At 39.4% G+C, this 14559-nt stretch overlaps 1 protein-coding gene across 2 annotated transcripts; it reads left to right on the plus strand.

The window, feature by feature from the left end:
• Positions 1 to 6810: 6810 nt before the first annotated feature.
• Positions 6811 to 7579, plus strand: LOC133735598 (uncharacterized mitochondrial protein AtMg00810-like). 2 transcript variants are annotated; one of them, XM_062163001.1, is made up of 3 exons: positions 6811 to 7217; positions 7300 to 7372; positions 7490 to 7546. In XM_062163001.1, the coding sequence occupies exons 1-2, from the start codon at positions 6847 to 6849 to the stop codon at positions 7349 to 7351; spliced, it is 423 nt and encodes a 140-aa protein (XP_062018985.1). In that variant the 5' UTR covers positions 6811 to 6846; the 3' UTR covers positions 7352 to 7372; positions 7490 to 7546. The 2 variants fall into 2 exon arrangements, with proteins under 2 accessions (XP_062018985.1, XP_062018984.1); XM_062163000.1 differs by having other exon boundaries at positions 7300 to 7579.
• Positions 7580 to 14559: the final 6980 nt, after the last annotated feature.

The raw sequence follows: 14559 nt of genomic DNA on the forward strand, positions 1-14559 counted from the left end.
TTGATGAAATTAGAAGTTCAGGGACTGAATTGATTTTGGACCTAAACCATAGGGTAGTAATTTGTATTTAGCCCTCAAGAATTTTATCTAGCTTAAAGCCTATAATTTATGTTTTCGGGCATTACTCATTTCATATTTTTGTATTGGACCTTGGATAACAAATGGGGATGAATTGTGGTTTTTTTGGGTATCAACATTAGACCCCTTGATTATTATGTAGGCTATGCAATGACTATGAAATAGGCTACATAATCAATAAGAAAGTAGCTCGAGATAAGTATGTAAAAGCGCGGAATTTGAAGGAGTTTTCTTGCATGAGAACTTGAAGTATTTGTGCAATTAGCTTTTTAAGGATACATGAAAATTGACTGTATGTCTTTAGGTATATGATGATAAAATAAGTAGGCATGAGATAATAAAAATGAGTTAATTAAAACTAAAATTGATAATGAATTAGAGTAAAATAAGAGTGAATATGAAAGTAAAGCATGTGTGTGATTGAATGAAGAGTGAGAATAATATGGTAAAAGCTCGTACAATAATTGTGAACACAAGAAAATGATCAAATTTTTAAACATAATGAAAAATGCGTGAATGGTCAAGCATACTTTGTGGAAAATATGTAAGCAATGAGCAAGCGAGGATAATCACGAGATTTAGGAAATAAGTTGTTCTTTTGAAAATAAAGGACATGAGGATTAGCATATGGCGAGTAGAAAAAATAATAAACTAAAGAAGAATAGAATTGTTTTTTGTCTTTAAAGTTGATGATAAAGAGCGTAATGACAAGAGCATTTGCAAAATAATTGACAAATGAAAAGAAAGTTAAAACAAAATAGCTAGGTAAGTATGTGTGTGATATATGATACGTGGTTTGAGTAAAATAAGGTGTGCAAGATGAAAATAGAGAGCATATAAAGTATTTAATAGATAGAATAGCTAGGCATTTGCATTTGGCATATAGATTTGCTTGATGACTTGCTTCGCATGATATGTAAAAAGATATACTTTCTTTGCTTGGCTTATACATGCTTGATTATGTGTTTGGCATGTGTAGAATGAGAGTTTGTTTGTGCTCGACTTCAATTCGCTTGAGCTTGTGGTAGCCATGCTTAGGCATATGCATTGATGGTTTTGGCTTTGAAGTTACCTTAATCATTTGACGGACCAAGGGAGAGTGCGTGGAATTTGAAATGTACATGCTTAAGCTTGGCATGATTCCCATATGATTTCGGATATATGCAGGACCTTGACAAAGAGGGGCTTGGCATTGTTTGTTAGCTAGTAAGTGCTTGGCATGAGCTTGTGTAAAGGCTCGGCATGCCTCTTTTGGTCATGAATCCGCTTGGCACTGTGTTTAGCTTGGCGTGGGCTTAAAATATGGATTAGCTTGTTGCATATACGACTTAGCATATGAATTGGTGATATGCATGAAAAGAAAAATGAATAACAAGAGTTCTCTTAAATATTCTGAACAATTAAGAGAGAAGGCATGGGCATGGGCTTGTAAGAGAGTGGCCTTTGTTTATGGACTACCTCATTTATTTAAAGAAATGAGGCAAACAGGTAAATACACTTGACCTGAGTTTTTCAATAAGGATATGTTCTTTTCTCATGTTGCTGCAGGGTAAATGAGGAGGTAAGGCCAAATTCCCCATTCTCACCAAATCATAGGTTTAAGATTGGGAAATGCTCTGGGGAATATATGCTTCTCTAATTCAATACCAAGGCTGATGCTAGGAGGTAAGATGAGATCCGTATGAGTACTGCAGTGGCAATTTTTTTCTCTGGCTTTTGAATGGGTAGGCTTCAAATGTTTGAAAAAATGCAATTAGAGCTTGATATCTAGGATGGTTAGGCTTGATTTATGAACTCATGGCAAGTGAGGATTTGAATATTGAGTAATTTCTTGTTGCATCATGGAATTTTGAATAGATTGCTCACATTTGTGACTTCCATTGGATTTTGCTTTAGGATTGTATATGAATTCACATTCATAAAGCTTGATTCAATTATGGGCATAACTGAGGCATGAAACTTTCAATTGGCGAGCGAGCAGCTTCAAATGGAGGTGTGCATCTTCACTTATTGCGGTGATCACCGTAGCAATTAGCCATGAATTGGGCCTTAATCGCAAAGCCCCCAGATGTATAGACAAAATTGAGGAGCAATTGGAACACAAGATCAAACTATGCTTTGGTGTTTCAAGTTGATCCCTTATTTGGGCTTCATCATGTCAGTGCAACTCTTAGATAGCCTCTGTGAGTACACTTGCTTGTATCCATCGATTACATTGAAAAAATATAGGGATTCCTTTTGTTAATTGCATATGGCATGACTCATGAAGTGGTCTCAATGTCTCTCCATGAGCTGGTTTGTGACTAGTTGCTTGACTTTGTTCTACTCATAACCTGATTGCAAAATCCATGCTGTAGTTACAACAGTGACTTGTAGACTTGTGAATTCTGCGAGTGCACAAATGTGAGTATGAAAATGCTTTTTGCATGATATTTAGCATATGAGCATAGATCCTTGTTTGACTAATTTACTACTAGACACTTGGTTCGTGGGCAATGTGTGATATCCCGCACCTGATTTTGATTTATTGTCTTTGAGTTAGATCTTTTATTTACTTGTTTCTTATTCTTCTCTTTCTATTGTGATATTTTTCTTCTTGGTGAGATATTATTTTCTTCTGGCATGCTATACGACATCGTTAAATTTCCTCGGCTTGATACTATCACAACTCGCACCTTAAACTTTGGAGATCATATAGTGGAACTACAAAGAACATAAGAGTCGTATTTTCAAATCAACAACCAACAATGAAGTCTATTTAGTCCATCACAAAAGGGAGCTAGTGACATGTAGTAGACGTTTTGACGATAAGGGTGTCTTCTTTCTGTCGCATGCATATGGGGACGACTAGTTTTGAGGTGTGCAAGTTTGACCAAAATAATAGCAAATTTCTTAGGGTTCACAGATGGGAGGATCCATTATTGTTTCTGGCAGAAGGTGGTTCTTTGTATCTCTGGGTGAGCGGTAACAATCCAAGAGTTGAAAGGGAACTGCATCTATTTTGTAGAATAGCTGTAAATCTTATGTAATTATGATTCTTATTTATTTAGGTTATCATGTAATTATAGGAATGATTGTTTCCTATTAGGGTTAGACTACTCCTCTTGTCCTTGTATATATACCCCTTTGTGGGATGAATAGAATTATTTTATTGAAAACCCTAAATCAAAGTATTCTTTTCTACTTGGTATCAGAGCAGGTTCAATCCTTTGAACTTGCCTGCATCCTTTGAATCCTGAATCCTGAATCCCAAAGCACACCACAAACCGCTGCGTACCACCACCATTAAAATCAAGTCATCCCTGAATTTTTTGAAACCCTAGAAAAACCAAACCTAAAAAAAAAAAACCCCCAAATTCCTCCATGGCCGGACCTACAATTGAAGGCGAACAGTCAAATCCCGAGAAGACAATGGTGTCAGCCTCACCGATCATCCATCACCACTACACCACCCAACAAGACAATTCTGCTTTCCCCACAAGTGTTGTCTTGAATGAATCCAACTACACCATATGGGCTCCTCTTATGCGAATGCGCATTGGAGCACGAGGGAAGGTTGGTTATCTGACCGGAGTAAAGGCTGAACCCGCCATGAATTCTGCAGAGTATGAAGCTTGGGCCACAGACAATGAAAAGGTGAAAAGTTGGCTAATTGACTCCATGGAATCCTCTCTCATGAACCGGTATATTCGTCTCCCTACTGCGAAAGATATTTGGGAAGCTGTAGAGAAAACCTTTTATGATGATTCTGATGAAACCCGAATCTTTGAGTTGAATAAAAAGTGTTTTGAAGCAAAGCAGAATGGAAGGCCCATTCCGACCTACTACAATGAGTTAGTGGCAATGTTCCAGGAGATTGATCAAAGGGTGGCCTCTCAACATGATAATGTTGCAGCTGTCGTTCAAGAAACTTCAACAATGTCCCGGATGCGTGTTCACTTGTTTTTGAGTGGACTTGACCCAGAGTATGATCAGGTGCGTGGAGAAATCCTACGCAAGGAGCCTAAATTCTCCTTGGAGCAGAGCTATGCTTACATTCGCAAGGTGCAATCAGAGAAACAAGCTATGGGGCGTTCGGTACCTACCGAATATTCTGTTATGGCCGTTCAACGCCGACCAGGTCCTCCTCCAGGCTTCTCAGGTCCTTCTCCACGCCGTCCTCATGACAAACCAAACCCATACGCAAACAAAAAATGTGTTGTCTGTGGGGAAGTAGGTCATACCAAGGAGCGGTGCTATGAAGTGATTGGCTACCCTGATTGGTGGGACTTCACTAGGAAACCGCGAAAGAATACGGGCAAGGCGGCTATTGCTACTACAGAGGAAGAGCATCTCGACAATGCCTCCGCTAATGTAGCGCAGTCAGGTATGAAGGGTAAGGCTACTTTGAATAATACATGGATAATTGATACAGGTGCATCTGATCATATGACCAATGACCCTAGTCTTGTGAAAAACCTTAGACGTTCCTCTCAAAATATTGTCTCTACAGCTGATGGTACTCCAACTCCGGTCACCGGAGAAGGTTCTATTGTTGTATCTGATACCTTAACCCTTGAATCTGTCCTTGTTGTTCCCTCACTAGCTTATAATCTCCTATCTGTTGGTCAGATTATTTTAGCACTTGCATGTATTGTGACCTTCTATCCATCTTTCTGTGTGTTTCAGGACATTCTGACTCGGCGGATTCTTGGTTATGGTGTTAGAAAGGGAAAATTATACTACCTGGATCTGACAGAGACTGGAGAAAACCAGAAGCATCTTTTGGGGCAAGCTAATCAGATTAATGGGGTAGAGAATGCAAAGGAAGCAGTATGGTTATGGCATCGCTGTTTAGGTCATCTATCTTTTAGTTATCTTAAGAAGCTGCAACCTCATTTGTTTTCGGTTGTCAGTGATTTGGATTTCCATTGTGACATTTGTGAACTGGCCAAGAGCCACCGTATTTCATATTCACCAAGTCTTAATAAAACTCCTGTTCCTTTTATGAAAATTCACTCTGATGTCTGGGGTCCTGCAAAGATTCCTTCTCTTTCTGGAGCTCGATATTATGTCACATTTATTGATGATTGTACTCGAATGACGTGGGTGTCATTACTGAAGAATAAGAGTGAAGTATTTGGGTTGTTTACCGAATTTCACAAAATGGTGACCACTCAGTATCAACAATCCATCCGAGTGTTTCAATCTGACAATGGTGGAGAGTTTGTGAATGGCCCTATGGTTGAATTTTGCCGGTCACAGGGGATTCGTCATCAACCCTCCAACTCTTATACTCCTCAACAGAATGGTTTGGCAGAACGGAAGAACAGGCAGTTGATGGAAGTTGTTCGGGCTTCATTGTTTGGCATGAATGTACCTCGGTCTTATTGGGGAGAAGCAGTGAAGTCAGCCGCATACCTCATCAATCGTACTCCTTCCCGGGTAATTGAGTTTCAGAATCCTCATCAACAGCTTCGTACACTCTTGACCATCCCCTCTATGCCTAATTTGGAACCCCGAGTGTTTGGGTGCACTGCTTATGTTCATATACCAAAGCCACACCGGAGCAAACTTGATCCCCGTGCAACGAAGTGTATGTTTGTAGGTTATGCCGAGTTTCAGAAGGGCTACAGATGTTATGATCCACTCACTAATACAATACATATATCTCTTGATGTCTCATTCCGTGAATCTGAGCCATATTACTCAGGGGGAGCTTCTCAATCTTCCCTTCAGGGGGAGAAAGGTTGTGAAGGGAATCCTTGTTCTATTATTGACTTTGATGTCTTTGAAGACTTGGAAAATTTGGAGGAACAATTTGAAGGTAGAAATTCTGGAATAGAGAATGCAACTGCCGAACAGAGTGTTGTGAATTCCGAAACAGAGAATGCGACTGCCGAACAGAGTGTTGTAACTTCCGAAACAGAGAATGCAACTGCCGAACAGAGCGTTGTGAATTCCGAGATAGAAGAGACGACTTTTCTGGATAGTTTGAATCAAAATCAAGATGTATCTGAAGCTCACACACAAGATATTCCCCCTTCTACATCACCAACCGAAGATTCCACTCAGAATGATCCACCTCAGGTACCCCTAAACTTTAATGAGTCTTCTGGGTTAGAAAGTGTCGAACCTAGGAAATCACACAGGGTTACCAAGGGAATTCCTAAGAAACAATATGAACCAGATATCAAAGCCAAAGCTAAATACCCTATAGCTAATTTTATGTCTAACCATAGGATTTCTGGGTCACATGCACTTGTTGTTGATCAATTATCTACTGTATCTATTCCTAGTAACGTGCAGGATGCATTGATGGATCCAAAATGGACAAAGGCGATGAATGAAGAATTGGAAGCTCTTCAAAAGAATGCAACATGGGAGCTAGTATCTATGCCGGCTGGAAAGAAGACTGTAGGATGTCGTTGGGTATTTACTGTGAAGCTTAATGCAGATGGAACTATTAATAGATACAAGGCGAGGTTGGTTGCCAAAGGATATACACAACGCTATGGGATTGATTATGAGGAGACTTTTGCACCTATGGCAAAGATTAATACTGTCCGGATTCTAATCTCACTTGCAGCAAACAAAGATTGGCCCTTACACCAGTTTGATGTGAAGAATGCGTTCCTTAATGGGAATTTAGAGGAAGAAGTGTACATGGATGTGCCTCCTGGTGTTAAGAGTTACCCAAGTGAAGTTGGCAAGGTGTGTAAGTTGAGGAAATCGTTGTATGGCCTAAAGCAATCTCCAAGAGCCTGGTTTGGGAGATTTTCAAAGTCCATGAGAGCCTTTGGATACAAACAGAGCAATTCTGACCATACCTTGTTTATCAAGCGCAAGAATGGTAAGATTACAGCTCTTATTGTGTATGTTGATGACATGATTGTTACAGGGGATGATCCAAAAGAGATGAATGAGTTGCAAAAGTATCTGTCAAAGGAGTTTGAAATGAAGGATCTGGGGCAACTGAAGTATTTTCTGGGTATTGAAGTTGCGAGGTCTAAGAAGGGAATTTCACTGTCACAGAGGAAGTATGTTCTTGACTTACTTGCTGAAACGGGGATGCTGGACTGCAGTCCAATTGAGACACCCATTGAGATGAATCACAGACTTGCCATTTATCCTGATCAAGTTCCAACTGATAAAGGAAGGTATCAACGTCTTGTAGGAAGGTTGATTTATCTTTCACATACTAGACCTGATATTGCTTATGCTGTGAGTGTTGTCAGTCAGTTTATGCATTGTCCTAGTGAAGAACATATGGATGCAGTTTTTCGGATTTTGAGGTATTTGAAGATGGCGCCAGGTAAAGGATTACTGTTTGAGAAAAAGGATGAATTGGAAGTTGTGGGATACACAGATGCAGATTGGGCTGGTGATAAAACTGACAGGCGTTCTACATCTGGGTACTTCACTTTTGTAGGAGGGAACCTTGTCACTTGGCGTAGCAAGAAACAGAAAGTTGTGGCCAGATCAAGTGCAGAAGCAGAATTTCGAGGTATGGCACATGGAGTCTGTGAAATGTTATGGATTCGTAATGTCCTGAAAGATCTAGGTTACAAGTTTAAACAACCTATGGATTTGCATTGTGATAATAAAGCTGCAATTGAGATTGCACATAATCCAGTTCAGCATGATAGGACAAAGCATGTGGAGGTTGACCGTCATTTTATTAAAGAAAATCTTGACAGAAAGGTTATTCGTTTTCCATTTGTAAACTCAGAAGAGCAGTTAGCTGATGTTCTTACTAAAGGAGTGTCTAGAAAGATATTCGACAGCTCAGTTGACAAGTTGGGCATGATAGATATCTATGCACCAACTTGAGGGGGAGTGTAGAATAGCTGTAAATCTTATGTAATTATGATTCTTATTTATTTAGGTTATCATGTAATTATAGGAATGATTGTTTCCTATTAGGGTTAGACTACTCCTCTTGTCCTTGTATATATACCCCTTTGTGGGATGAATAGAATTATTTTATTGAAAACCCTAAATCAAAGTATTCTTTTCTACTTATTTTGCAACAAGAACTATCTCCAGTATGTCGATAAACAGTAAAACTTCAATAAGACATCCACTATCTCATGATATTGGTGTATTATACTGAGCGTTTGTTTCCAATTGTCGACATGTCAATACTGTCTCAACTCGAAACTTCAATAGAAATAGGCTCCCATGACCCATGAGCTCAAAAATTTCACTTGGTTCATCCCAACTTTATAGTGTCGAGAGTAATGCTCAAGAATTTTGTACGTGATCTATTATTTCTTCTTCCTCTTTTTCTGTTGATTTCATGTTGGCTTACCTAATTTTAATTTTGATTCTTTCACAGTGTAGCTGTACGTAATTAATTTATTTAACCCAGTTTCAATAAATAAGTTCAGGTTACCTGCATTAATTCTCCACTTATTTGTTGCATTTTTTCTCTTCTTCTTTGGCATCCGATCCGGTCCAATGGTGATCTCTTGTTTCTTTGAGTCTTTCAGGGTTTTATTGGTGGTTTTTGTTATTCTTTGTGATAGTCCGACTACCTGTTTCTTAATCTTCGGATACGTTACTAGGAACAATTCGTGGCATGCATAAGACTTAAACTAGTTCTCTAGGTCGTCGTCCGGCCTTAAACTTCCTTATTAACAGCTTTGTTTTACAGCTGCGATCTGTAAACTCGATCTGCAACTCTTCTATAGTGGCTATGGTAGCTAAGGAGCTAGGGTGATTAGTTATGGACAGCTATGGAGCATTCGCAACTGTGACATATATGGTGTCTACGGAGACTAGTGGCTAAAGGTTTTGCAACGTTCTTAAGCCAAAGAAATCAACAGAAAAAGAGGTTGACATGGTGACATGGTGTTTGATACCTTAAATGAGGTTGGCAATGTATATTAATTCCTAAGTTTATCTCTTACCCTATTGTTAACAACTCCAAACCCAGCTACCTAAATCATATAAAACCTTTTCGCACCGAAATTGGTTGAGTTAAACCTAACTCCACGTTTGAGTAAATTCTCATGGGTAAAATAATTAACTCTAAACTCACGTAATGTGTATTTAGTGTGATGTTACTCGTTAGATCTCAATCATCTCACTGAATGAGGTCCAAGCTTTATTATTGTAAACTATATATGTCATTTAGAAATTCCTAGTAAACAATAGCGTGAGTGAAAAAATGGTGAAACTTAAGGAACCTAGGACACCTGGTGAAGGATTTGATTACCTAGTATTTCTTCACTCTGATTTGTTTTTGCCCTACTTCTATCTATCAAATTACCAATGAGAGAAAGAAAGATCACTAAAATTGGCAATTTAGGTGGTGGTTGAGGAATCCCTAACCTCCTCCCAATTCTACATTACAATAAAATTTGGGAGTGTCCCTCAAAAAAAAAAAAAAAAAAAAAATTGGGAGTGATTACCGTTACTACTAGCTAGGTGGACCAATCTAAACAATCCTAATTATGTTATCAAAGTCGCTTTTCATGGGAGCGTTGCATTTGGGCCCTCTAGTACCAGTAGCTATATAGTCTAGCTGATTTCTCAAATAATTAGCTTTTTACATGTAACATGTTACAGCTGCTCCTACCTAATTTCAAGTCCTCATGGCAAGGAAGACAAATACAGAAACAAGTTCACATATAACATCATCTCACAGCCCATTTCATAGATTACCATACAATGATTCGAAATAGAGTGGTGGTTTGAATAAGTAGCCAGCTTTCTGTCTCGATCTGTTTTCTGCTAGCTATCAATCTTCAAAGATTGTAAAGTTGGAGATGACAGAATCGTTTAAGTCTTTCAGGTATATGAATGAAAGATCATTCAGGAAGAGAGTGGATAGGTAATTGATGATGGTTTATATGTGAGATCGAGTAGTGAACTGGGACCAAATCATAAAGCAATCAAAGCACTACCAGTTTTGAATGGTCCAAAGTACATTGGTCTCTGATGTGGTTTTAATATTTCTTACTCAAGTGAGAAGGTAGGCTTAGGCTATGACTCTATGAGCTTGAACTGTTTTAATCGAATCGGACCGGGTATTTTGTTTGTTACAGCTGGTGCATTGTTCATCTTCTTTTGCTTGCATGTGGACGTGCTTGCTTGTGTTTCTATTGAGCTTTTGAACTACTGGTCAAAGAAACTAAAAGATAAAGGGTCGGAAGCCTTTTTCAGTTTGGTGAGGGGACATGAAAATCGACCCCTGATTAAACTGTTTTTTTTTTTCTTTCTTTCTTTCCTTTCCATCTAAGAATACCAACACTAGGTTAGTGTGAGTAAGAGTAGGTACATTTTAAAGAACTATCGCTTAGAATAATTAGACTCAATTACATAGGTCGAGTGATAAAAAAAGGGAATTATTTAGGTGGTATTTAGGTGAAAGATCGCCTAGCTCGACCTTTCTCTAATGTCTATGCTTTGTATATCTATGCAATCTTCTCAGATTTCGGTTACAGATTGGACGACATTAATAAAGAAAGAGCTTGTAGTAGTTGTCACTATGGCGTAGCTCTATTAAATTATTACATGCAGCAAAGAGTAAGTAACATTCGATCACAACGTCCATATATATGCTTTGAACGGCTAGGATTTGAAATTAGCAAATTACAACTATCTACACTTTTAGCCCATAAATTACCATCAGCAGGCATGTTTTTTTGAATTCCCATGCGCTAGTGTGCAAGGCCCATGCGCAAGGGTATAATACATTGCGGTCAGATTCCTTCCTTTTTTGAAGATTGTTCTATTGACAAATAAATTACGAAACTGCCTTTGTAGTTTGGATAATGTGAATTAACATTGCTGAATGTCAGTAGCATTATATATTTCATCTTTGTTTTTCTTAAAAACAACTCATTTATTTACTTATCCCAAAAACTATTTATACATAATACAATATGAAACTTGAACACTATATCATTTATCTCTGGCTTTGCTGCTTTCACATGCAAGTTGTTTTGAATTTCACCTCTTCTCATGGTGAAGAAGTTTCTCCAGCAGGATTTCCTCATGTGCTTGAGGCTCTCTTTGATTTCCTTTTCAATTTGTAGCACATTGTCTGCGTAAACACTTATATCCCTGACTCCTTGGTTATTTGCAACTTGTTGTATATAGTTTAGAATAAATATGCTCCACAGTCAAACTACAAAATGATAGAGAAATCTAAGTGAAGGTATTCATTTAGTTAAAGCTACTGACATTCAGTAAGGTAAGTAAAAAGAAATCTTACAGATAAATTGCTGCAAGCATAATACATATAGTAGCAAATTAACATTGGGTCCTCTTCTTTTATTGCAGCAGCCTTCCTCTTTGTCATTGCGATTAATCTGTGTATATGATAAATGCAAATATGAGTACTGACCCTCAGTAGTATACTGACCCCAGTAGTATACTAGCCCCAGTAGTATACTGACCCCCAGTAATATACTAGCCCTAGTAGTATACTGACCCTTAGTAGTGTACTGATCCCAGTAGTATACTAGCCTGGCCTTTTCGCGTTTGCTCACTTCAACATTGCTTTCATTAGCTCCATCCTGCAAGTCAACCGGCAACACAGAGCATAAGGGATGACAAAGTGTGCCCAAAAATGCTTTGGCGATTACAACAAGAAACCTCAAACAATTAAACAGTGCAAATGAATTTAACAATACCAAATGTTAAAATGAATTCATTGTAAAACTATTAAAACAAACCCAAAAATACCACCCTGGCCTTTTCTATGGGAAACAGAAATCATTGAGAAAAATAATGCGGGAAGAAAGCTGAGCCTAAAAAAGACAAGCAAAAAACAAGAAACAAAGGCAACAATTACACTAAGAGACTAGACAACTGCATTTCTCAAATTAAAAGCAATAAAAAAGTTAGCAAAAGTCCATAACAAGCTTTTCTTCTCCTCTGCTCAGTTCTAAATTCCGAAAGCGGAACATGCAGAAAAAATCAGTCAAAAAACCCCCAAGTCCTAGCATTTTTCTATCTCCCTCGCTATTACAATAGGCAAACCTAACCAATCCCTAAACTACGACTCCCCAACGCAACAAACTCAACAAACTACAAAAGAAAACAACTCTAGGGCACACAAATGCCAACACCTAAAGCTCAGATCCAACCAAAACAAACCGGATTCTCTCCTAATCGAAAATATACCTCTTCTTCAAAGTCATCGTCGTTCTCGGCCAGCGTGGCCTCGTCATCGGAGCTGCGGGAGTTGTCCTTGGCGGCGTCTTCGTCGTCGGAGTCGGCGGAGCGAGCGACGGCCTCGAGCTCTTCCTCATCCTCTTTGTTGTTGATCGGCTCCTTCTCCTTGGAATTGGATAGGGCTTCGTCGGAAGAGACCTGGGGCTTCGTTTTGGGGCACAGTAGCCTTAATAGTTCCTCTTCGCCTCTAGCTTCGCCGCCTGCTTTGCCGGAGCCCTAGATGTCAATTTAGAGAGGATTTTAATTTTGGGACGGTTTTGATTTTGGAACTGTGAGCCCCGGAAAAATGTATCGAGCTTAGTGGGGATCGTGTGACAAATTGTTTAGCGATCTCGATAAACGTCAAGGCTCTCGTGATAATTTTCAGAAATTTTCATAAAGTGGAGTCCTCAATCTAGGAGTTGATTAATAAAGTACACGACGTGACGAGTTCGTGAGAATTTTTAGAGAATTTTTCAGACACCCGAAGTATTTATAATGAATTTCCGAAGTTTGGAAATTATGGAAATTCATTTAAATAAAAAGAAATTTCCCCGGTGCAATCCTGGCCTTCCATCCACCCACCGCTTGATCATGGCCGTTCACTGTTAAAGGGACCAACCTATATATATCTAGGTGTTGATCATATCAAGGGTGGAGGAATACCCAGAAAGCTCGAGAGACAGAGCTCGGTGCTCTCTGACCTGAGACGCAGCACGACCCGGCCAGTGACCCGACTGGAACTTCCACGTCCGGCCACCCCAAGAAGGTGCGCGGCCACCAACGTCTTCGTCTCTGCGTCGCCTACCTCCCTGCATCCTCATATCGTCCATGCATCGACGGTGAACGGAGAAGCAACGACGGGAAGCCCCGAGCTTTCCCCTGCCACCTTTGCAACTTCCGGCGACCGATTAAGCTGCGTCTGGTATGAAACTTCATCTTCCCATCATGTCTACATGCCTGTGTGTTTAGTTTTAGAATTTGATTAAGTTTTGACTGATTTGAGTTTTGGGTAGCCACGGCTCTGCCGTGTTCTTCTAGTCCGGCAGCTTTCCGGGCTCTTCCCGGCTTTGTTTTGGCTTGATTGCATCTGTAGGAGGAAGCTGACCACAATTGGAGTAGGAAGCTTCGAAGATTACTGGGTTGTGGACGTTGAGGCCTGGATACCAGTTCATCTTCGGCAGGGGAGCTAGGGAACTGGGTTTGGATCATCAGGCTTGTTCTGGGAACTGAGGTTGGCTTGATCAAAGTCGATTTTTGAACTCGAAGGTATAATCTCGAACTTGAATCCTGTTTTGTTATTGTGTTAGTGATTGGCAGCTGTGGAATTGAGTTTGGTTGGTATGGTGAAATGAAAGACTTGCTATCGAATTTGTTACGTTGTCTTATTCATAGTGTTTTGGTTGGAATAGATGAAGTGGTGTGGTTTGGTGATTTGGGATTGTTTCTGGTTTTGCAAGTCTTGTTGGTGTTGCTAAGGCAGGTTATTCAAATGATTGTGAAAAGGTTGAGAAATGGGTAAGTTAGGACCTTGGGTGTCCTTGGTGTTTTGAGTAAACCATATTTGAGATTAGAATTGTGATATTGGGTGCCCATAGTAATTTCATCGAGTTACTATGCGACAAAATGCGAAATGGAAGTAAAAGATCAAGTGTCGGATGAATTAAGATAAATCGTTGACAAAATTGGAATCGGACATAACTTTCGTTGCTTGAATACCACGTGAGGTGATATTAAGTAAAAACAGGAAATTAATATATTGGGTGGCCTTGGTAAACTCTGGGTGCACCTAATGTGTATGGTCGATATTGTGATTTAAGTAAAATGTTCGGTAATTTGGGTTAATTATCGAACCTATTACGGTTGGTCAAAAGTGGTCAAACTGGTCAATATTGGTCAAACTAAGAAACGTTGGTCAAATATGGTCAAAATGGTCAACTCCTGGTTAAACCAGGAAAAGTTGGTTTGGACGACTTATTAATCGTCGAGATTTTGTATAATTGTTCAAAGATATTAACTGTCGTAATGTCGGAATCTAGGACTCCAGTTACCTGAGGAACGGAAGGTTCGCAACTCTCGGAGTACGTGAGAGAAAGCATCAGAATCCAGGTAGGGATTCAGGACTCTCCTCGGTTAGTTGTTTTCTTTTATGTTGTTATGCCAATTATGCATGCTAAGTGGAATGGTTTGGTTATGTTAAAATGCAATGCATACTAACCAAATCGTGAGAAATGTGATGGCTTGAGAGCGAAAGGGGCACTGACTTCCTTGGGTTCGATTCCCTAAACCTCCGGAGGGTTAGCTATGCCGGTCGTCCGAGTATCCATAATA

The sequence above is a fragment of the Rosa rugosa genome, chromosome 3 (genome assembly GCF_958449725.1).
Source record: "Rosa rugosa chromosome 3, drRosRugo1.1, whole genome shotgun sequence".
Classification (NCBI taxonomy): Eukaryota; Viridiplantae; Streptophyta; class Magnoliopsida; order Rosales; family Rosaceae; genus Rosa; species Rosa rugosa.

What these genes read in the sequence shown, in the direction of transcription:
- LOC133735598 (XM_062163000.1), top strand. Translation starts at nt 6,847, where the DNA reads ATGAGAGCCTTTGGATACAAACAGAGCAATTCTGACCATACCTTGTTT. An exon ending in GTTCCAACTGATAAAGGAAG is followed by an intron (nt 7,218 to 7,299) that starts GTATCAACGTCT and finishes GTTGTCAGTCAG; the next exon opens with TTTATGCATTGTCCTAGTGA.